General features: G+C 45.7%; 1 protein-coding gene across 1 annotated transcript in view; it reads right to left on the bottom strand.

Annotated features, from left to right (window-relative positions):
- Positions 1 to 417: 417 nt before the first annotated feature.
- The window catches only part of ITGA9 (integrin subunit alpha 9), a 368,409-nt gene continuing 344,769 nt past the window's right edge, over positions 418 to 24,057 (bottom strand). Inside the window, exons 27-28 of the mRNA XM_069561451.1 lie at positions 21,149 to 21,268; positions 418 to 5,110 (exon numbers count right to left, since the gene is read on the bottom strand). Of these exons, the coding sequence (XP_069417552.1) occupies positions 5,012 to 5,110; positions 21,149 to 21,268 (219 nt within the window). The 3' untranslated portion in view covers positions 418 to 5,011. The remainder of the gene's footprint in view (positions 5,111 to 21,148; positions 21,269 to 24,057) is intronic.

The following is a 24,057-nucleotide window of genomic DNA, read 5'->3' as shown; positions in this document are numbered from 1 at the left end:
AGGAGAAGGGGAAGACAGAGGACAAGATGGTTGGATGGCATCACCAACCGAATGGACAAGAGTTTGAGCAAACTCCGGGAGATGGTGAAGGACAGGGAAGCCAAGCATGCCATAATCCACAGGGTCACAAAGAGTCAGACATGACTGAGTGACTGAACAACAACAAAATCCTAAGGCCAAGGTTCCAGGTGTTGCCCGGGTGGGTGAGTGACGCACAGACAAGGTGAGGACCGTGGAAGGAAGGCCAAAGATCAGGGACAGCTTGACCACATAGAGTGTGTTCTTTATGTGCAATTAATTAGATGGACCTGCAGAGGCTCTTTAAATGCTCATGCGGTATTACATTGAAACCCCATCTTCAACAACCTAAAAAGGGAAAATAAATTAGCAAAAGAAATTACAGACTGAACTCCTGAATCATTTGCAGCCATTTTTTTTATTCCAAACATGTATTTTTGTAAACCTGCATTTCCCAAACAGTGCAAGTGAATTAGAAGTGACTGCATAGACTTGAATACATGTGACTTTGTGAAGAGGAACATCCCTCCCACAAAAATTCAGCAACAGAAACATGGACGCATCAGTCAAGTTCTGGAAGTGAACTAGTGTGGGTGCCTGCCATGCAATTAACCACTCTGAAAGCTTTTAAACTCATTCTGCCAGTCATACATTAGAATTTGAAGAAAAACCTTAACACAGGCTGAAACCTAGATCATTGAGCTATAAAGCATTGCATCACATAGGATATTTGGTCATTATCCCCCTCACATGCTAAAAATCAGAAGACATTCTAGAAGATTCATTTTGACCCTACTGCCACTTCAGCCATTCTTTGCTTCAAAACACATTCTCCACTGTGTATCTTCTTGCTCTACATAGCTAAACAAATCATGGACTAAAACCCTGCATACTTGGAACATTTCTAAGGGACAGTGGTTTTCTGCGTTTAATCTGCTAAAAGGCCATTTCCCCCAAATGCCAATCCTTTATTCTGCCTCTACATTTGGAAGTCTGAATCAGGTGTAGGTTTCAACAGGTGTAGCTTTACATGTAACCCATGCACAACTGCATTCCCCTGCCATGATGACTTTTCCAAAAATAAAAGTAGAATAAGCTTTCTAAAAATGACTTTGCTATGGTTCCACAGTTTGTGTATCAGCACCCATCTCAACCATCGAAGGGATCTGCTACATGTTCACAACAAAAACGAGTCCCAGATGTTTCTAGGAGGCTTGCTAGTTTTGTTTGGAATCTCCTTGCCTCTGGCTCCAGGGCTGAAGGCTACGTATGACTTGGTAAAGGAGAACTTTCTACTGGATTTTCTACAAAGCTTAACCAACTTCAGAATGCTGAGGGCTTGGTGACGCTGATGGAATTTTTCTGAAGAATTGACTGACAATACCTCAGTGACCTCAGTATTAAGTGATTCTGGACACATGCCTGTCAGTCACCATAAAACCACTGGACCCAGTCGCTCCTGCCAGTGTCCCTTCATTCCTGAACCTCATGGCCTCTTTGTGAGGGGTTCAAGGCTCACTTGGGGGTGTTCCAAACTCCTTAGTCCATGTAAACTGTGCATAAGTGAATCATTCTTGAAAAGGGGGCATTCTCTCAATTTCTACAAAGGTCCTTTTTTCATATTTAAAAAGCATCTCAATCCTTGTGAGAGTTGATGACAACCCTAATGACTACACAGTCAAAAGCTGAAGCTGACAATGCTGTGCGAGAGAGTATCAGATAGTGTTCCACAGCGAACCCACAGAGGCAGGAAAGATAGAAATTGGAAGGCGCTGTGGAATCTTAAAAGAACCTTCTGAACGAGGAACAAAGACACAACAACCCATTCTGTCTGCTTCCCTCAAGAGCCTACTAATGGCTTCTGAACTGGATGGAGCTGGTGAACTGGCCAAGCTGAGAGCCCTGACAACCTGCTCGACTTCCCTCTCTATGTCTGTGCTAACTGGTCAGCTTTCCACTCCCTGCAGCCCGCCTGCTACTCAGCATCAGGAAATAAGTTAGAGGTACCCCCTGCCCCAGACTGGCTGCCAGTACTTGCTCCAGCAGATGCCAAGCATGATTTTCTTAAAAACTGCCCTATTTAGTCTTAGTAACCTCCAGGGTATGTGCTCACTCCTGAGTGTCTACCACTCAGAAGCACATGGATCCTAGCTCTGACACTGGTTATGGAGTCTGCCCTTCCCTCATTGAGGCTGCAGAACTGTGGGCCTGCCAGTTATCCTGTTACACTCTCACCAATGCATCTGCATTTCTTGCAGGAGGCTGGTGAGTGCCCATTAATGCATTTAGTCAAAGTCGCGGAGTTGTCCAGGTCTACCACCCAAGAATCCCAAAAGGTGAAAGTTGGTCAGTCGTGTCTGACTCTTTGCGACCCCATGTACTATACAGTCCATGGAATTCTCCAGGCCAGAATACTGGAGTGGGTTAGATGTTCCCTTCTCCAGATCTTCCCAACCCAGGGATCAAACCCAGGTCTCCCGCATTGCAGGCAGATTCTTTACCCGCTGAGCCACCAGGGAAGTCCTAAATGATGTATTAAAGGACACCATGAAACAAGCAAGAGAATGTGCAAGGAGAGCTCCAAATGAGGTTTTGTAAAGGAATCCACGCTCTATGCTCTACTGTGGGAAGATCTGTCTCCCCCGGGGCAAAGTGTATTCCCACGGGAGCCACCAGCACTCAGCACAGTGCCTCAGGCACAGCTGGGGTCCATACACATCTATCCTAGGTGAACTCTCAGTGAGAACTGGTTTCTTTGCCTGCATCTGCCTGTTGTTACCTCAGGGCCTCCACCCCTCAGTGAGAGGCTATATCCTTAACTTCCTTCTAAGACCAGCCTAGTTCATGCCCTTGACCCCCTGGCTTCTGTCTGCTCCCATGGTCACCGGGAAGGGAAGCATGATGCATTCCGAATCTTCCTGTATCAGAGTCAACTGCAGAAAAAACAGACACCTGTGCTCCATGCCAGGTTCGCAAGCGCCTAGCACTCTCATGATTTTGCCAAAACTTTAGGTATCTTTACAAGGACTGGCCAAGTATGTGTATGGAAAAACCTGTCTCCCCTGTGGTTGAGTTCTGTGTCTTTTCAACAACACTCACAGTCCCCTCACATGTTAGCCTCCAGTCAACAAGGCCCTAGGAGAGAGATGCCTGGTCTTGTTGCTTGTTTCATTCGCATCTGATGCCATCTGTTTGTACCTGCAGCTTGAGCAGGCTGTGATAAGTCACTGAGGACTGTCAGACCCTGGTCTTAGACATATTTTCCTTCATACCCGATGGTTTCCCAGCAGCGGCAACAGCAGCCAGGGCTGCTGACGGTTACTGAGTGTTCACCACAGGCCAGGTGCAGTGCTCGACATGCTACCTCCACCCTCTCCTTGCCCTTTCAGAGAATCACACTGCACTCAAACCTGGACAGCACTGTGCATCTGGTAACAAACACTGTCAAACAGAGAGCTTGCATAGTGAAGGCTGTAACTCGGCCTTCAGCCCTGCAGGGGTAGGTGATGACATCAGTGCTATGCCCAGAGCCCTTTACATCATCTCTGTGTGCCTCCCAGGTTGGGGTGCAGCTCTCTTTTTGAGGACTGTTCCTGAGCTATGGGGGTTCTTTTGCTGGCATGAAGTGAAAAAATGTTTACATCTCCCCTGGGTGCAAGACTCTGAACACTCAGCTCCCTTACCACGGGGTTGGTACAACTCTGAGGCATAAGTTACCCTCCAGAGCCCCCGCTGCAGGGTTGGGCTGGAAGCCCCCCTGCACAGGATGTGCCCTGAAATGTCTTCTTTACATGGCTTCTTCCCCTTTCCTGTCCTGCCTCCCTCATGTCTTTACTGGTGCGCCCTGGGGAAACTTCCTTCATAAGTTACTGTGTGAAAACCCTTGTCTCAGGGTCCACTTCTTAAGAATCCCACCTAAGATACAACTTTTTTTAAAAAGACAGGTTGAATGGTCATCTCCAGGAGGGACTCTGCAATTACCATTAGCTGGGACAGCAAGAGTGCTGGGGACAATGGAGACCTCTGACTCAGATTTCCGTGAAAAGGCAACACATCACAGCATTCAGACACAAGTCTCTGCTTGACGGCCACTGATTTAGTCCTGGTGGTATGTGGACTCTGATGCACTTTGTCCAGGATGAGATGCCATTCTGAGGTTTACCAGATAACCAACTGGCATTGCTCCAATCTTTCATGTCTTAATCCAAGTGAAAGGAGGGTGAAATGCCTGCTCTATAAGGTGATGCAGAGCAGGCCTCAGGAATCAGGTTTTTCCATCCAAATTCCTGCTGGGAATCTTCCAATGAAAGGTACAGATGAAAAAACACTCTTGGTTCTTTAGCACATTATTTCACACTTGACTCCAGGCAACAAAGACGTGAAATGTCTTCGCGGTCAACCCCAACTGCAGTTGATATATAGCACCGCCTGCTTGATGGATTCATCACATGAGGTTTCTTCAGATGATTTCATCTGCAAGTCCTTTTTTTTAACAGCAAGTTCCATTCCAAAGTACAATAAGATCTTTTTCCTTTAACATTTGTATGAACGTATATGTATTTCCAAGATTTCAGGCCAGATATCAGTGCTTGAGTGAACTATATAATCATTTAATAGAAATAATAAAACATCGATACAAATATAAAGACATAATCAGTATAAAAGGCTTATATTTATAAAAATACTTTTAGGTTAACAGTTTTCCCCTGAGGGTTGACCACACTTGTTGCATTCATAAATATCCCCCAGCTCTGCAGCCGGCTTTCCAAAGTTCGGAGTTCAACTGGAAAAGGAGGTGGTGATGGTTCCAATCAGGCGACCTGGCCGAAGTGGCTGCCTCAGGTTGCCACCTGGGCTCGAGAGAATGAGGACAAGAACAGCATCGTGGGGCCTCCGAAAAATCTGGAGAAGATTCTTTCTTCCAAATATGGAAGATACAAAGATTGGGACGATAGGCGAACAATTGGGCCACGTCACGGGGAGGGGTAGCGGGTCACTGGTTTTTCTGGACCCAGTCCCAACTGTCTTCATTCTCTTTCCGGTTCTTCTCAGCTTCAATAATTTCTTTGTACCTTCTGCGAAAGAAGCCCATCTGAAAGGCAGAAAGAGGAGAGGCTGGGTTAGACATGCTGGAGAATCAACTGTTTTGGTTCCAAAGCTGCCTGGCCCGGGAGGTGGCATGATCTACTTACAGTGCTGGGAAGGCCTGGAAAACTCCTCAGACTAGGCTGATTTAGAAGTGTTACATGGAGCCACTCTTCAAAATGCATGGACTCCCTGAAGGCTTTCTTATAATAAGCTGTTTGTTCCTTGCAATGCACTTCTGGTGGAGTGTTTCCCAAACTCTGTGCTGGGGAACACTAGTTATTGAGCCATTCATAGGTAGTTTGGGAGTAAAGAGGTTCCTGGTCAAATAAATTTGGAAACAATGTATTCTTTAAGAGATTTGTAATGTAATTTGTAAGAACAGCAAAGGGTCAAATTAACCCTTTTAGGAAAGGATTGAGAAAGTCAGGGACTTGATATTTCTCAAGCTTATTTAACTTTTGATAAATCTGTTAAATATCCTGTGAGACATTAGCCATTGTGGAACAATTTGATAAATACTGCTCTCATACAGTAGGCATTTAAAAGTGTCTTCAGGTCTGCATCCTACCTTGCTGTCTTCTAGATCTTTCTCTCAAATCTGTGACCCTAATGAGCTGCTGTGCACACAGCTGGCAGTGTGTATCTCCCTAGAACTGGCAACTCCTCCTGAACCATGATGGTAGTTTCCCTAGCTTAGTTCTGAAAAGATCTCTCCTTCCAAAGTTTATGGCTTTTCACATATGGTAAGATGGATTTCCACTTCTCACACAGACAGTGCAGGCACTATTGCCACAGAAAAGTAACCTTTTGTAGTCCAAAGCTGACCTTTTCCCCATGCTCAGGAACACCTGGCATCTCTTGTTCTGTGCTCCCCAGAGTTAGTGGCCTCTGTTTCTGAGGTCAGACATCCTCCTGTATCTGCCTTTAAACATGACTGATGGGAGTGGGTGTACAAATACCCCAGCTCCCTCTCTCCTTGGGTGCGAAATCCTGAGGTGTGTGCTCCACATGGAAGTTGCCTGCAGTGGTAACCAGCTTGATAACATCCTTTATTAGCTTCCTTCCCTGCCCTCTCCCTCTCCTGGTCCCCCATCTGTGTTTCCTGAGATTGTCTTCCAAATAAATAACTGCCCCCAAATCCTCATTTTGATCCCCTTGAGTAGGGGAAATGAAACAGACATGCACTCTTGGCTCACTACAGGGAGGCTGCCCTGCAGGTTTTTGGTACCACACTGTCACTGGCATATAATTCTCATAGTCATATTTGAAGACCTTTGAGACTAGTAATCTCCACAGTCTGCTGCCAATGGGGGATGTACGCACCAAACTTGCCCTAAACAAATTGTTAAGCAAACCCAGGCTCGTGAGCACATCTAACTCCTCTGTGCATCTGTCCTCACACTTACTCACCGTGAACCCAGAATCCACTGACTCACTGCATCTTCCTCCTACTCCTTGAAAGAGGTTTATGGCCCAGCTGAAGATGAAGACTGTTAAGAGAGCTGCCAAGACAGCATTGGTCACCTCCACCTGCATGGCCCAGGTGAGAGCTCCCTTTGAGAGCAGCCGGCCAAGTGGTGCAGACTGATGGCCAGGAGGGAGTGGAAGTTTCCATAGAACAAGGGCAAGGGCCCTTGTGTTCTGAGTTTTGATCCTCAAGGTCCATTCTGCAGACAGATAATGAGTTCCCTTATGTCCCTAGCATCAGACCACATCTGTCAGAACCCCACTTCCTGACACCCTCACACATACACTTCTCTCTTCTCAAATCTCTACCACTTTCTTCCTTCTGCAAGGAAATATAAAAAGGAGGCTTGGCCTGAATGTTCTGGAGAATCAGAAAAAGATTGTTGTTGCCATCCTCTAAGCATACCCACAGGAGGCCAGCAAAGCAACCAAAGGTTTTGTGGAAATGTCTATCAAGAAGTTACTGCTGGATATCTCATTCTTGAAAGATACAGATGTGGTTAACAGAGCAAGTGTGTCATGTACACTTTCTGAACTGAGGAGAACATACTGGTAGAAAGAAGGCTGGATGTTACATCAGAGTAAGATTTCTTAGCACAGGATTCTGCCTGCAGGTAGCATGATGTTTCAGTGATCTTTACTCATTTAACTCCAAAGATGTAACATATCTCCACGGTGGCACCAATCAAGCAGAGCTTCAGCTGTCTTCTGCTCTCTTATTATCTTTCACATTTAGGATTCCTAAGGATTTGTGCTTTTTATCACCAGAGCTTAGCATCTCACTTCTACTTAGTGCCAGTCATAAATGCAAAAATGCCCTGTACCGTGGCTCTGCAACAAACACTATCAGGAGACTGAGGCTATTTTTCACTTTCCAGATCTGCACTGTGACTTGTTTTGATGGCTGAATACAAGGGAAGTGATGCCCTGTCAGTTCCACACTTAAGCCATGCACACTCCCGCTTGCTTTCTCAGACCCCTGCCTAGCTTCCATGTGAACGAGTTTGGTCTTGCTGCTGAAAGACAAATCCACCCAGCTGAGGTCCTCCTAAACCAGACAGCACCCAATTGCCTGCAGCTGTGGGGTGTGAGCCCCACAAAGATGGGAGGACTGCCTTGTCAAGGTCAGTGTAACCCACAGAATTGTGAGCTATGTAGATGGTGGTGGTTTTTTAGCTCCTAAACTTCGGTTTGTTACACAGCAAGGGTTAACTGATACAGAATTCCATATTTTTGTCTGATTTATGAATGGATTGACACTCATAGGAAAAGTAGCAGGGGGGCAGCTGACAGGGTTCCACATGCAAAGAGCATCACTGTGTCTGGTCCTGCTGAACAGATCTGTCTTGTTCCTCTAAAGGGGACAAAAAGTCGGCACATTTCCTCATAGCTATGTTATGCTGGCATGCGGATTTGATGCAGAGTGTCAATCCAGCAAGGATTTAGAGTGTCTGCACTGTCTCTCACAGGTGGCTCTTCTGAGTTCAAGTTTACATGTGTCATACTTGTTACCAACAAAGTGACGGCGTCATATCCTGTAGGAATTATTTTTTCTCAAGTGGAGTGCAGTCAGTATTAGTCTTGAAAACTCTGCACCCACTGGCAGTTAACTGTAAAGCTTCTCTTAGAAACAGCCTTGCAAAGTCTCCACCCCACTCCAGAGCAGCAGGGTCTCCAGAGCCCCGTTCCCAACACAACCTGTGCGTAGTCTCTTAGATGGAAGGTTGGAGCTGCCACTGATGTCTGTCCTTTTTCTCTGGAGCCCAAAGACAATTTCTTAAAACATGGTCCATTCTCATGACTAGAGTGCTGGATAAACAGCACAGGCCGTGCACTGCATATAAGTTGTTGGGGTTACCACTCATGTCACAGATATGAGAGATGTGAAATTTATTACAACTATTTCCAGCAGATGGCAGTGAAGTATCTTTTTCTAACAAAATCAGATTTTTCTGAATTTTCTGACAGATGGAAGTAAAGCTTCTGGAGGACATGGTGCTGTTTACTTATTTGCACCAAGGTGCCATGGGCTTCCCAGGTGGCTTAGTGGATAAAGAATCTGCCTGCAATGCAGACAACGCATGCAGACACGAGTTTGATCCCTGGATTGGGAAGACCCTTTGGAGGAGGTCATGGCAACCCACGCTAGTATTCTTGCCTAGAGAATCCCACAAATGGAGAAACCTGGTGGGCTTCAGTCCATAGGGCTGCAAAGAGTTGGACATGACTAAAGCGACTCAGCACGCACGCATGCACCAAGGCACCATATAGTCTAGAGCTGGATCCGTCAAACTAACGTTTCTTATGTGATCAAATGAACTCCATTTCAGAAAAAGAGACTGTCACCTTCATGCTGTTGTTTACAGCCTGATTTTGGCTTTTGGCAGACAGCCCAAAGCTTAGGCTCTGAGTTTACCAAGCCATGGCCCCCTAAACAACTGTGACATGCCAGGCCTGCCCAGTGCCATAGGACCTAGTCAGAAGGGCAGGACAGGAGAGGCAGTGCACGGGGAGCCTGGAGTTGTGATTACTGCTCATGCTGGGGCCCCAGAGCAGGTCACCTCCTGGCTCTAAGCCCCAGTGTCTTTGTCTCCGCCCAAGAGACGGATGGCATTCTCAGAACTCTTCTAGCCCTGAAACATAATGAAGGCTTTTTATGTTGGTTCCCAAGGCAAACTCAGCACTGCAGCTTGTGAAGCACACAGCTGTGTACCCAGCTCTCACACGCAGAAGGCTCAGGGCACAAAGTCCTTACCCAGTATCAATTTTTCACAAAGAGTTTTCGGGAACGTTAATTTTGAATTTTTATATTAAAGTATGGATATATTATAAAGTATAAAGAAGTCTAAAACTCAAACACAAAGATAAATCAAGACTATAAAGGCACTTCTCCCCTGCAGCAGGCCTACACTTTCACCCTCATTAGTGTTCATGGTTAATTTGGGGAAAATCTTGAAGAGATGCTGAACAAACTTAGATTTTCAGGGCAGGTTGAGCCCATGCTGAGGGTGCTGGGAAATGATCCATGATGAGTTAAATCAGACCCTAAGTAGCCCCTCATTCAATGCTAAGCCAGTGGAGTCTGTGTTTTCCTACACTTTTCCTGGGAACCTTCGAGTGCCTGCTTTGCACTTGAGGGGCAAAAGATTCTGTTTATAATTGATCTGTCTGTAGCAGAGGAAACACTCATGGAAACCCTACAGGAAGGGAGACTCCAGCCAAACTTGGCTCTGCTGGAAGCTGAGAGAGCAGGGGCTTTTCTGGCTTCTTGTCTGTGTTGCTCCAGAGGGGGCCTGTAGTACCACAGGGCGGCTCCCTCAGACCTTCTGACAGATTCACACAACTTTCTCATGCAAACTTGTATCAAAAACCTGCCAGAAAATTCCTAGGGAAACAGCCGGTTTCCCCTTGAATAGCCCTAATTAGGAAGACGCTGTGAGAGGCCTGGGGCCAAGGAAGAAGTGAGAATCACTGGGTTCTGGGGTTCCACAGCTTGCAGCATCAGGTTCCTCCTTCCCAGCCCAGTCTGGGGTGAGTGAGGAACAGCTGAACAACCCCATGGTGCTTGGTCTTTAGGGAGACCCTCCACCTACTCCTCCCTGGCCTTTGGGATGCCTCCCGGGTAGCTATTCTAAGGGCCTCAGACATACTCCTTCTTTGGACTAACTCAGGGCCTCATGTTTATCAGCCCTTTCAAGTTCCTTGACTATTTACATAGCACGTCTCTGTCTCGAGATGTCAACAGTGCAACATCAACCCAATATTTACTTCCAAACATAAATAAGTCTCCACCGAGTGTCTCTGGCACATGGTTTCAATTGAGCCAGTGCAAAGGGGGTGTATATATGTGTGTGCCTGTGCATTTTCTTTTTCTCTGCAGGAGAAGCAAGGAAGGGTTCTCCTAGCCCAGCTGGAGGGAAGGTGATAACCCCCCAATGACTCCTGGAGGGGCTGCCAAACCTACACAGCCTCTGAGCCTTTTCATAGATTTCTTTTTCTAAGTGCTTCTGCTTGAGGTTTGCAGCAATGCTCTCAAGTGAAAACCAGGCACCCAAAGCCAGCTCCAGAGCAGCAGGCTCTTAGAACAGGTTCGGCGGACAGAGGGTTCGAGTTGGCCTTTCTGAAGAGGATGGCAAAGCCGCTGCATGGCCCAGCTCTACAACACCTGAGAGCAGACAAAGCTGGCAGGTCCTGGGCCTTTTGGGAAGAGGCTGGCCATGGTTTTGACCAGGCGATGGCAATGCCCTTTGCTCCAGGCCATCTCATTGGCAAAAGGCGCCAAGAGGAGGGAGGGAACGGTTCTTGGGTTGGAAGCAGAAGAGGAGGATGAAGTTTTCTCCTTCACCAAGTGGTGGCCTGTTTGTTTTGGCAAATTGTACAAGGGAGCAGGCAGAAGAGGAGAGAGAAGTCTGGGGCCCTCAATGAGGCTTTTCCTCTTGAAGTAAAAACATCCCAGCATCTCTACTCTTTCACCACTTGACTCAAAGGCTGGCTTGACGAGCTGAAGGCACTCCTTAAAGGTGCAAGTCCCATACACCATCTGAACAATAATGAAACTTCCTCCTATAAACAGGCCTTTATGACTGTCTTGAAGAGGCCCCAGGGCCAGGCCATTTCAAAACCAATCGGGAGCCAAAGGAAAGGAGAGGGGACTCATTTGAATTTTTCTCTCTTAAAAGAGTTTCCTATTTCAAAGTTTTCTTCCTGCATGGTGGTTTGGCAGGCTACTGTAATCCTTGCACAGAAAGTTTAAATTATGGCTCCCAATGTCTGCTAACAGCCTGGCTCTGGGAAAGCTGATTAGGATCCATTTCAGATTGAAGAAGGATCTGGTTAGCTGGGGGGCCCTCACTGTGGATTTTGTGTCAGAGCCAGGATCTGCCGCTGCGGAGCAGGAGAGAGTGCCTGACATGCCAGCAGCCAGCCTTCTGTAAGGCCCAGAGGCAGAGAAGGGGGCAAGCACGAGGCAAGGAGCCTGGAGTTCTGCTCTGGAGAAGGCATTTGCTGACCCCACAAGAGGCTTCTGTTTAAGACAAACAGGCGGTGATGGGCATGTTGGTGGCACCATGGTGACCCGTAGGCGGAGCCAAGAGCTGGTGGCACAGGCTCTTTACCTGGCCCAGAGCTGCGCATGCTGGGCTCACTCACCATCTCTGGTCACTTAATTGCTTTTCCCAGACTCTTCAAGATAGAGAGAGGGCTCTGTTACTTATTACCTCTGTCATTTCATCCTGAGTTGGCTACCTAGCAAGGATCCAGTACTGTTTGCTGAGTGAAGGCACTGGCCAGCTCCCAAGTATAGGGCATGCTGACCTGTAGGCCTGTGTGGCATAAAAAGTCCATCCACACTGGGCCAGCTGTCTTGTTCACTTCCAGTACCAAGTCACTATCCGCATACATTTTGGGAACAATATTTGGGGCTCATGAACTCAGGGCACTGGCAAGCAACCATATGCAGCAGTGTCAGGAGCTGTATACAGCAAAGGGAACTTTAAGAGATGTCCCTTGAGAAGGGGAAGAGGACTTGAATATTGCTCACTTGCCTTTAAAGGTCCTAGTGAAGTGTTTCCTGGTTCACAGTGGCAACTAGGTGACTTTCGCCTTGAAAGGACTGGAGGGAATGATATGTGAAATATGGTAAGCCAGAATCATTTAGCCCTCCCATCTAACTCAAATATTAGGTCCATTAATCAAGAGATTTCTGGATGGTCAATGTAATACTAGACCTCTATACACAATGAATTTTTCTTAGGTTATAAACATAGAAATCCAAGTTGATAAGAGATCTCTAGTTGACTCAAAGGAATAGAGAATAGACTTCTTGTTGCCAAGGGGAGGAAGATGGGGGAGGGAAGGACTGAGAGTTTGGGATTAGTAGATGTAAACTATTATACAGAGGATGGATAAACAACAAGGTCCTACTGTATATCACAGGGAACTATATTCAAGATCCTGTGATAAACCATAATGGAAAAGAATATGAAAAAAGTACATATATACATAAATAAATGAATCACTTTACCATATGGCAGAAATGCAAATTGTAAGTCACTGTAAATGATTGTAAACATTGTAAATTAGCTGCACTTCAAGAAAATAAATTTTAAAAAAGAGGTCTGTAGCTGAAGTTTTAGGAATATATTTCAGTTTCAGTTCAGTCGCTCAGTCATGTCTGACTCTTTGCATCCCCATGAAACGCAGCACAGGCCTCCATGTCCATCACCGACTCCTGGAGTCCACCCAAACCCTTGTCCATTATGTCGGTGATGCCATCCAACCATCTCATCCCATATCGTCCCCTTCTCCTCCTGCCCTCAATCTTTCCCAGCATCAGGGTCTTTTCCAAAGAGTCAGCTCTCGGCATTAGGTGGCCAGAGTATTGGAGTTTCAGCGTCAACATCAGTCCCTCCAATGAACACCCAGGACTGATCTTTAGGATGGAATGGTTGGATCTCCCTGCAGTCCAAGGGACTCTCAAGAGTCTTCTCCAACACCACAGTTCAAAAGCATCAATTCTTTGGCGCTCAGCTTTTTTTATAGTCCAACTCTCACATTCATACATGACTACCGGAAAAACCATAGCTTTGACTAGATGGACCTTTGTCGGCAAAGTAATGGCTCTGCTTTTTAATATGCTGTCTAGGTTGGTCATAACTTTCCTTCCAAGGAGCAAGCATCTTTTAATTTCATGGTTTCAATCACAATCCACAGTGATTCTGGAGCCCAGAAAAATAAGTCATCCACTGTGTCCACTGTTTCCCCATCTATTTGCCATGAATTGATGGGACTGGATGCGATGATCTTAGTTTTCTGAATGTTGAGCTTTAAGCCAACTTTTTCACTCTCCTCTTTCATTTTCATCACGAGGTTCTTTAGTTCTTCTTTACCTTCTGCCATAAGGGTGGTGTCATCTGCATATCTGAGGTTATTGATATTTTTCTCGGCAATCTTGATTCCAGCTTGTGTTTCATCCAGCCCAGAGTTTCTCATGATGTACTCTGCAGGTAAGCTAAATAAGCAAGGTGACAATATACAGCCTTGATGTACTCCTTCTCCTATTTGGAACCAGTCTGTTGTTCCATGTCCAGTTCTAACTGCTGCTTCCTGACCTGCATACAGGTTTCTCAAGAGACAGGTCAGGGGGTCTGGTATTCCCATCTCTTGAAAAATTTTCCAAAGTTTATTGTGATCCACACAGTCAAAGGCTTTGGCATAGTCAATAAAGCAGAAATCGATGTTTTTCTGGAACTCTCTTGCTTTTTCCATGATCCAGCAGATGTTGGCAATTTGATCTCTGGTTCCTCTGCCTTTTCTAAACCCAGCTTGAACATCTGGAAGTTCACAGTTCATGTATTGCTGAAGCCTGGCTTGGAGAATTTTGAGCATTACTTTACTAGCATGTGAGATGAGTGCAATTGTGCAGTAGTTTGAGCATTCTTTGGCATTGCCTTTCTTTGGGATTGGAATGAAAACTGACCTTTTCCAGTCCTGTGGCCACTGGTGAGTTTTCCAAATTTGCTGGCATATTGAGTGTAGCACTTTCACAGCATCATCTTTTAGGATTTGAATTAGCTCAATTGAATTCCATCACCTCCACTAGCTTTGTTCGTAGTGATGCTTCTTCCTAAGGCCCACCTGACTTCACATTCCAGGATGTCTGGCTCTAGGTGAGTGTGAGTGATCACACCATCATGATTATCTGGGTCATGATGATCTTTATTGTACAGTTCTTCTGTGTATTCTTGCCATCTCTTCTTAATATCTTCTGCTTCTGTTAGGTCCCTACCATTTCTGTCCTTTATCGAGCCCATCTTTGCATGAAATGTTCCCTTGGTATCTCTAATTTTCTTGAAGACGTCTCTAGTCTTTCCTATTCTGTTGTTTTCCTCTATTTCTTTGCATTGATCGCTGAGGAAGGCTTTCTTATCTCTCCTTGCTATTCTTGGGAACTCTGCATTTAGATGCTTACATTTTTCCTTTTCTCTTCACTTCTCTTCTTTTCACTTCACTTCTCTATTTGTAAGGCCTCCTCAGACAGCCATTTTGCTTTTTTGCATTTCTTTTTCTTGGGGATGGTCTTGCTTCCTGTCTCCTACACAATGTCACGAACCTCCATCCATCAGGCACTCTATCAGGTCTAGTCCCTTAAACCTATTTCTCACTTCCACTGTATAATCATAAGGGATTTGATTTAGGTCATACCTGAATGGTCTAGTGGTTTTCCCTACTTTCTTTAAGTCTGAATTTGGCAGTAAGGAGTTCATGATCTGAGTCACAGTCCGCTCCCGGTCTTGTTTTTGCTGACTGTATAGAGCTTCTCCATCTTTGGCTGCAAAGGATATAATCAATCTGATTTCGGTGTTGACCATCTGGTGATGTCCATGTGTAGAGTCTTCTCTTGTGTTGTTGGAAGAGGGTGTTTGCTATGACCAGTGCGTTCTCTTGGCAGAACTCTGTTAGCCTTTGCCCTGCTTCATTATATAGGTCTTCACAATAATCCTACATTTCATTTGCCCTTGTCAGTGTCCTATAAAATCATTACATTTAGTTAGTCCTTTAAGAGAAAAATATTTTTCTTAAAGAACTCCCTCTGTCAAGCTCCTTACTGCACTGTCACTTTGCCTAAACAGACAACTCACTCTGAATGGCAGGTGTGTTCATGAACCTTGCACCGAGCTTTACTTTTTTTTCCTTCTAAGGAGTACAATCACAATTTTATCTATGACACCGGAAGAGAAATGAGGTTTCATCTACTTTAAAACAACAAAACTTCCAGTTAGGTGAATTGTCCTTTGTCATAGTGAGTTTTAAAGAAAAGATTAAGGTTTTACCCATTTTTTGGAACAGCATGCATATGATAGACAAAAGATACCACTAACTCTTTGCTGCTTTCCCCCTTGGGAGGCAGGGTCTATTTCCTGTCCCTTGACTCTAGGGTGGCATGTGACTGCTTTGACAGAGTACAGTAGGATGATGCCTTCCCAGTTCTGGGCCAGCCTTTCAGAGAACTGGCAGCTATCACTATGCTCTCCCAGAGCAGAGCCACCACGTAAAATGTCAGCACAGTCTGCTGGAAGGGTCACATGGAGAGGCCCTGAGTCTACATGGAGAGGGAAGGGGCCTGGTGGAGTCCAGTCTCCCAGCCATCTCTATGGTGACTGTGCTTACCCCCACCCTATCCCCAGATCTCTCTCCTCTCTGCATGGAATATCCATCTGTCCTACCCTGCCTGGAAAACTCAAACCGAATCCAAGGTTAGACTTGAATGATACCTCATTTAGGAAATGTCCTCTGACTAGAACTGGGGGCTTCTATTAAGTGCTAAGCATTTGGTCTTCAGTTCAGTTCAGTTCAGTCGCTCAGTTGTGTCTGACTCTTTGCGACCCCATGAATTGCAGCACGTCAGGCCTCCCTGTCCATCACCAACTCCCGGAGTTCACTCAGACTCACGTCCATCGAGTTGGTGATGCCATCCAGCCATCTCATCCTCTGTCGTCCCCTTTTCCTCCTGCCCCAATACCTCCAAGCATCAAAGTCTTTTCCAAAGAGTCAACTCTTCGCATGAGGTGGCCAAAGTACTGGAGTTTCAGCTTTAGTATCATTCCTTCCAAACAAATCCCAGGGCTGATCTCCTTTAGAATGGACTGGTTGGATCTCCTTGCAGTCCAAGGGACTCTCAAGAGTCTTCTCCAACACCACAGTTCAAACGCATCAATTCTTCAGCACTCAACCTTCTTCACAGTCCAACTCTCACATCCATACGTGACTATTGGAAAAACCATAGCCTTGACTAGATGGACCTTTGTTGGCAAAGTAATGGCTCTGCTTTTGCATATGGTATCTAGGTTGGTCATAACTTTTCTTCCAAGGAGTAAGCGTCTTAATTTCATGGCTGCAGTCATCATCTGCAGTGATTTTGGAGCCCCCCAAAATAAAGTCTGACACTGTTTACACTGTTTCCCCATCTATTTCCCATGAAGTGATGGGACCAGATGCCATGATCTTCATTTTCTGAATGTTGAGATTTAAGCCAACATTTTCACTCTCCTCTTTCACTTTCATCAAGAGGCATTTTAGTTCCTCTTCACTTTCTGCCATAAGGGTGGTGTCATCTGCATATCTGAGGTTATTGATATTTCTCCTGGCAATCTGGATTCCAGCTTGTGTTTCTTCCAGCCCAGAGTTTCTCATGATGTACTCTGCAGGTAAGCTAAATAAGCAGGGTGACAATAAACAGCCTTGACGTACTCCTTTTCCTATTTGGAACCAGTCTGTTGTTCCATGTCCAGTTCTAACTGTTGCTTCCTGACCTGCATACAGATTTCTCAAGAGGCAGGTCAGGTGGTCTGGTATTCCCATCTCTCTCAGAATTTTCCAGTTTATTGTGATCCACACAGTCAAAGGCTTTGGCATAGTCAATAAAGCAGAAATCGATGTTTTTCTGGAACTCTCTTGCTTTTTCCATGATCCAGTGGATGTTGGCAATTTGATCTCTGGTTCCTCTGCCTTTTCTAAAACCAGCTTGAACATCAGGGAGTTCACGGTTCACGTATTGCTGAAGCCTGGCTTGGAGAATTTTGGGCATTACCTTACTAGCATGTGAGATGAGTGCAATTGTGCAGTAGTTTGAGCATTCTTTGGCATTGCCTTTCTTTGGGATTGGAATGAAAACTGACCTTTTCCAGTCCTGTGGCCACTACTGAGTTTTCCAGATTTGCTGGCATATTGAGTGTAGCACTTTCACAGCATCATCTTTTAGGATTTGAAATAGCTCAACTGGAATTCCATCACCTCCACTAGCTTTGTTCATAGTGACACTTTCTAAGGCCCACTTGATTTTTCATTCCAAGATGTCTGGCTCTAGATGAGTGATCACACCATCGTGATTATCCAGGTCGTGAAGACCTTTTTTGAACAGTTCTTCTGTGTATTCTTGCCACCTCTTCTTAATGTCTTCTGCTTCTGTTAGGCCCATACCATTTCTGTCCTTTATCGAGCCCATCTTTGCATGAAATGTTCCCTTGGTATCTCTAATTTTCTTGAAGAGATTTCTAGTCTTTCCCATTCTGTTCTTTTCCTCTATTTCTTTGCACTGGTCGCTGAAGAAGACTTTCTTATCTCTCCTTGCTATTCTTTGGAATTCTGCATTCAGATGCTTGTATCTTTCCTTTTCTCCTTTGCTTTTCACCTCTCTTCTTTTCACAGCTATTTGTAAGGCCTCCCCAGACAGCCATTTTGCTTTTTTGCATTTCTCTTCCATGGGGATGGTCTTGATCCCTGTCTCCTGTACAATGTCACGAACCTCAGTCCATAGTTCATCAGGCACTCTATCAGATCTAGGCCCTTAAACCTATTTCTCACTTCCACTGTATAATCATAAGGGATTTGATTTAGGTCATACCTGAATGGTCTAGCAGTTTTCCCTACTTTCTTCAATTTACCTCTATACCTCAAGCTGGATATTAGGGTCTCTGTTTTATAGAGAAGGAAGCTGAGGATCAGAGAGGGTAAGCAGCTCTCCCAAGGTCACACGGCTGGCAAGGGCAAGAGCCAGGGTTCCAGTTCACAGCTGTCAGCCTGCAAAGCCTGAGCCCTCATCTACCGTGCTGCACTCTTCTGCCTTTTCATTCCCCTGGAGTGGGGACAGGGGAATTAATGGTGTTCTTCACAGTTTCCAGAACACTCATTACCCAGCACTCACCACCCTCAACTATTATTTACAGTCTGTATGCTCGATGGAGATGCATTCAAGTCAAGTCACAATCACTGTGGCATGCAGGCACCTAGCCCAGTGTTTGGTACAAAGCAAGTATTCAGTAAATATGAGTTGAAATCAAATACTGCTCTTGGACGGTGAGCAAAACTGTTTGACCTACACGTCATCACTCGCCAGCTTTCTCAGAACTGTTCTAGACCCTTCCTCCCACCCTCACTTAATGGTGACCTTGTCTGGTGAAGGCCCCTTGACTGCCACCACTTCATGGCTAGTCCAAGGCACAGAGTGGTATCTGGGCTCTTTGGATCACACACAACTCGGTGACCTCAGGGTGCTGGCCATCCCATGACACCCTCGCCTGCAACTACATTCTTTAAACAAACACAAGAGAAACAAAGCGAAGCAGATGACAACTGGAAGGAGGTAGGAGTGTGTGCTCAGGAGAGAGGGTGCTCTAAAGCAGCAAAGCAAAGTGGGGGCCAGAGGGAGGGCCTCCCATCACAGGAGGTGGTGGGCACAACCACACTCTGCCCACTCCATGTCCCTGTCCGGTCCCATGCACCCAGCCATGGAGGACAGCGTTTCCTCTCTTCTGAAATGTCCATACAGGGACTTCACTGGTAGTCTAGTGGTTAAGACTGCACTTTTATAATACAGGGGGCGCAGGTTAGATCCCTGATTGGGGAATCAAAATCCCACATGCCACAGTTTGCAGTCAAAAAGTAACAACAAAAAAAAAAAAAAGAGAGAGAGAGAGAAATGCAAGTAAAATATAAATATATAAAAAAGGATGTCTAAACTTACTTGAAATTTTTTGAATACAAATTAAAGCAACAGTGTGATATAATTTTAAAAAATGAATAAATAAAATGCTCATACAAAAACAGAGGAAGTCTCTCTCTTTCACACACACACACACATACACACACACCCACACCCCCCAAAGCCCTTGCTGTCTTCAGAGCTCAAGCACTGAGCTGGCTTTGTTCTCTACCCACAGACCAGACGCCTTGGCAGGAAGGAGTTGGAGAAAATGGAGAATTAACAATCTATCTGGCCACGCAGATTAAACAAACAACAAATGGACAGGTTTTTTTCAAAAAGGTAATATCTACTCCTGGCAAATATATGGGAAAATAGGCACTTTTGATACACCGCGTGTGTAACCGTTATAGAAGGCAACTGGCAATATGTAATAAAAGGCTTAAAATGCGCATTTCTTCTGACTCAGTAATTCTGTTTTTAAAGTTTCCTTTTAAGAACATAATAAAAGATTTGTGCAAAGATTTGGCTCTAAGCATATCCACTGCTGCGGTTACAAGAAGTGTGAAGCCAGGAACCACCTGAACCCCAGCATCTGAGGATGGGGATCTTCTAACAGCTGCAGCCCAAGGACAGCACTGGACACAGGTTTTTAAAAACAGGGAAAGACGTTCACAACTCTGTGTTCAGAGAGAGCTAGGCTATGAAACAGTACCTGGGGTGCCTTCACAGCATGGGAACCTGAGGTAAACTTACTTTCAAGTGATATGTTCAATGTATCTTTCTTCAAACCTGAAACACTTTTTAGGTGAAGAATCTCTGAATTTAAAGCAATCAGTCCAAATGTCAATCTGAAAAATGTACTGCAAGACACTGTTTTTCCTGTTTCTAGACTTCTTAGATACTCTGAAGTATATACTTTTTTCAGATTGATAATTGAATCTATTGCTTTCATTTTAGATGTCCTGCACTTGAAAACATATTAGATATTTTACTGGAGAACGTAATGCACTAAAATAAGCAGGTGGTACGAGAATGCCTGGCCTTTGTCTATTATGAAGAGAAAAAGGTCAAAAGGTAAAGTGACCAAAAGCGGTTTTAGGCTAAGGGCTCCTGAGTACTTGACAACTTTTTTCTTACTGATATATTCTATGATTGATCAAGAAATACAAGTTATTTTGGAATCCCAAAGGAACTAATCATTTAATTTAAAGCATCCATCCAAAAATCATGTAAAAGGCTGTCTCCACTTGCCTCTGAAACCCAGAACACTAGAAAAGCAGGAACTTGGTGTCAGAAAGTCCCAGTTGCAGTCCCTGGTGCTTCTCAAGGAGCTGGGAACTCGGTGGAAACAAGAAGAGACAGGACCCCACTCAGCTGGCACATTACCTTCCAGTGGAAGAGGCAGACCTTCCTCAGATAATGACTCTGAAACCATTATTGATGAATACAGAGGCTCCAAAGTCAAGGACCCCAGGTACTCTGAAAGCAAAGTGCAGAGCAAAGAAACTATCCTAGACTTGAGGGTGAGAACACCCCTCTTTCTTGAGAAGGTGACAAGAGGCAAGACGTGAAGGATGAGCAGGTGCTCCCTGTCGAAGGAGGCAGGGAAAGTCTACCACCTACAAATGGACCCCCATGGGGTTGGGAGAACTTCTTATGGAGACACTTGGGCAGCACTCTGGACACATAGCCTATCTCCATTACTAGAGTCCTCTGGGTGGAAATCTTTCCCATATTCCACATGGGAGAAGAACAGAGTGGCTCTGTAGCTTCTTTTCTTATGTTTATGACAGGTAAACAAGCTAACCATCCACATCCCAGTCCCAGCTGTTACTCACCAAGTAGGACTGGTGGCAACTCTGCTGGGAAGCCCCAAGAAGAAGAGGGTGAATTCTGGGGTTCCCTCTGAAGTGGTCCAGTCCTCAGGTGTGAATGACCTCAGAGGAGTCAAGACTCCATTCACTGCCTGGAGGGGACCTTGCTCCAGGAAGGAAGTTCCAACATGAAACCACTTTCAAGGAGCTCTATCCCAGCAAGGCAGGAGAGCTGGCTGTCCGGGTGGAGACTCCCTGGGGACCCACGATCTCCACTCACCTTCCAGAGCAGCACAGCCAGCAGCAGGAAGATGAGGATTCCCACCAGCAAGCTGATGGCAATGATCCAACCCACGACGTACCCTCGCGGCTCCAGATTGTGCAACGCCTCGAAGACCACCTGGGAGGCAAAACAAGAGTGAGCTGGTCCCCCAGAAGAAGCACCCACCGTATGAGGGGGTCCAATCTGGGCTTGACATTGAGGCTGAACTGGACAGACGTGTCCAGGCTGCTGCTGCTATGAAATGGACTCTGCTGAATGCTTTCCTGGTTGTATTCTGACGGGTTTTCCACTAGGATCTGAAAAGGCACTTGAAGTCTCAATTCTTGAAGGGCTTGTAAAGACAACAATCTTGATTTAAATACCACAAAGTGAATGCAAGCATGGCGAAAAAACTTTGATGAGGTACTCTGTTCTTGATTCAGAAAAGACAATAACAGTCTCCGCTTTATTACGGGTTTTGAAACAAAGGACATGGGTGTGCCCTCCAGATAAGATAGGACTTCAGATAAGACAGGACTTCTGAGCGTTCTGCGCACTGTGTAACTTACTGTAATTACTGGATTAATGCCAGTTTCCCTAGGAGACTGTAGATCGCAAAGGCTAGGCACAGTCTGCCTTGGGTCACATGATGATGCCTAGGACACTGAAGGCATTCACTTGAGGAGCTAAGCCCTGGTCCCCAAAGGGAGCCATAGGTTCCTCGGAGCCCATGTCTCAGTGAGGCAAGCTGTTCCAGCTTTTATGAACCATGGTGGTGTGCTGGCTCATTCCTGTGATGCCAATGGTGTGCCTCTCTTCCCAGCTCCACAACTAAGGACATTACAATGGTATTCTGAAATGGTCCATCATGAGAGTATTTACACCACTGAAACTGACACACGAGTCAGGGCTCCCACGCCCTCCTGCCATTGTTTAACATGTATTAGCTCAACACTGACTGTATCCTTTGGCTCTGTTTTTGCCCTACTGGTTACAGTGGAGTTTATTTTTGCATAATTCAAAGCATCCACCGTGACCTCTGCGGCCAATCCTCCCAATACCCCATGGTCCCATTCAAGCTCCTCTTTGCTGAAGAGACAGAAATCTCTGCTCTGGGCAGCTGTTGTCTCCCTTGGCAGACAGGCTGGCCCAGGCACAGGGCTTTGTCCAACCTGGTCCGTGTCCTTGGAATGTCTAGCCCCTCCTTGGGGAAGCCTACCTCAACCTCGCTCAGCCCTGGAAGCCAGCTGATGTTTTGCCTGGAAGGTCCTGCTCTCCTGCTCAAGCCTCAGTGGTGATGGGGCCCATGACTGAGCTGACACAGCCTAGCACCATTTACGCTCTCTTTTTAGGGCCTGGCTTCCCTCTCTCTAACATTTCTTGTAGGCTCTGTGCTTTCCTTGCAATCTCCTGTCTAACTCACAGAATCACCCCAGGAGCTACTCAGCACTGTCCTGCTCTGGGCCATTTAGCTCAAGTGGAGTCAAGATTTGAACTCAGTTCTAGCCACCCTCGAAGGCCCAATCTAAGCTGGTCACTAGCACATCATAGAGTGTGTGGCTGATGGTGGCTCTTTAAAGACAGTCTGTCAACTAAATGAATCATTCACTGTTTCTCCCTTGGTGAAAAGGAGAACAAACTCAATCATCTTTGTCTCACTGTCTTCATTCCTACAGGAAGGATAGGAAGGGCTTGGGGGGGGGCGGTGTGCTGGGGGAGGGGACATCCATGAGACAGATCCTGAATCCAAAATATTATCTCAAGGGAAGTCAGACAGAAGAGAAATCATTCCTTTCTGTGTTGGGACAAGTCAAAGAAAACAGCCTAACAGAACATATCGGTCATTTTTGGGGAATGGAAATGAGGTTTCTTTGTAGCATATACTCATTGGTTATGTGACCTTGGACAAGGTACTTTACCTCTCTGAGCCTCAGTTCTCTCATCTGTAAAACAGGGCTAGAACAGCCCCTCCCCAGAGAATTCAAGGGGCTAACACACACGACACACCTGGCAGAGTCCACCCCCGACACATGCTGGGTGCTCCCATCAGTACCGCTAGCATTGCCGGCAGGAAGGTTTTTTTTGAGGTTGTGCATGGTTGGCACACTTCTTAATTAAAAAAAAATGATTTATTGAAGTCAGTATACATAGAGAACAGTGTAAGTAACCCATGTATGCAGTTGAATGCATTTTCATGAACTGATTTTCAGATATGGGGGAACCCTGAAGAAGGAATACATGGGGGTGAGGGGAGGTGGGATAGAAATGGACTGTAAAGTCTGTCATCTTAAGCCTACTCTTTTCTATCTGGTTCAGATTAGAGATTCCTGTCCTTAAAGACAGATTCATGTCTTTGACTCACTGCCTCTAAAAAGCTGTGGATCAAATCATCTCCCACACTCAGAGTCTCTCGTGGTATCAGGTACAGGTGAATGATGAGGCACCGCAGCCAAGAGGTGCACCCTTGGGCAACCAAGATCATCTTTTCAGTTTCCTCCTCTGTGCGATGGGGAAGTAAGACAATCTCTGAAGGTTCCTAGTCTCTGGTCGCATCGGGAAAGGCTGCTGAGCTTTTTGTTGATGATGAACTGCTGAGACAGGCTGTGGGCTACACGGGGTCAGCTGCAAGCCCAGCCCCTTGGATCAGCCCTATAGCTGCACAGAGATGCTGCCTGCCAGTGGTGTCCAAAATCTGTATCTCAGCAAAGCCACTTTGGAGGTCTGATTTTGCGGATAGAGAGACAGTGAAGAGAATCCACTACAGTTTAGTCTGGCAAATTCCATAAGAATGCCCTGTCACTTCCCTGGAATGTGTGCTTAATCTTTTATTATTTTTAGTGATGCCGTTCATCATCTTGGACGTGTGCTTTATGCTTTGGCAGAGCTGGTTCCTACACATCTCGACTATAATAAACTCATTGTCGGGG

The sequence above is a fragment of the Ovis canadensis genome, chromosome 19, assembly GCF_042477335.2.
Source record: "Ovis canadensis isolate MfBH-ARS-UI-01 breed Bighorn chromosome 19, ARS-UI_OviCan_v2, whole genome shotgun sequence".
In the NCBI taxonomy this organism is placed as follows: Eukaryota; Metazoa; Chordata; class Mammalia; order Artiodactyla; family Bovidae; genus Ovis; species Ovis canadensis.
Note: the sequence above shows the minus strand (reverse complement) of the source record. Positions and strands in the feature narration are given on the sequence as shown.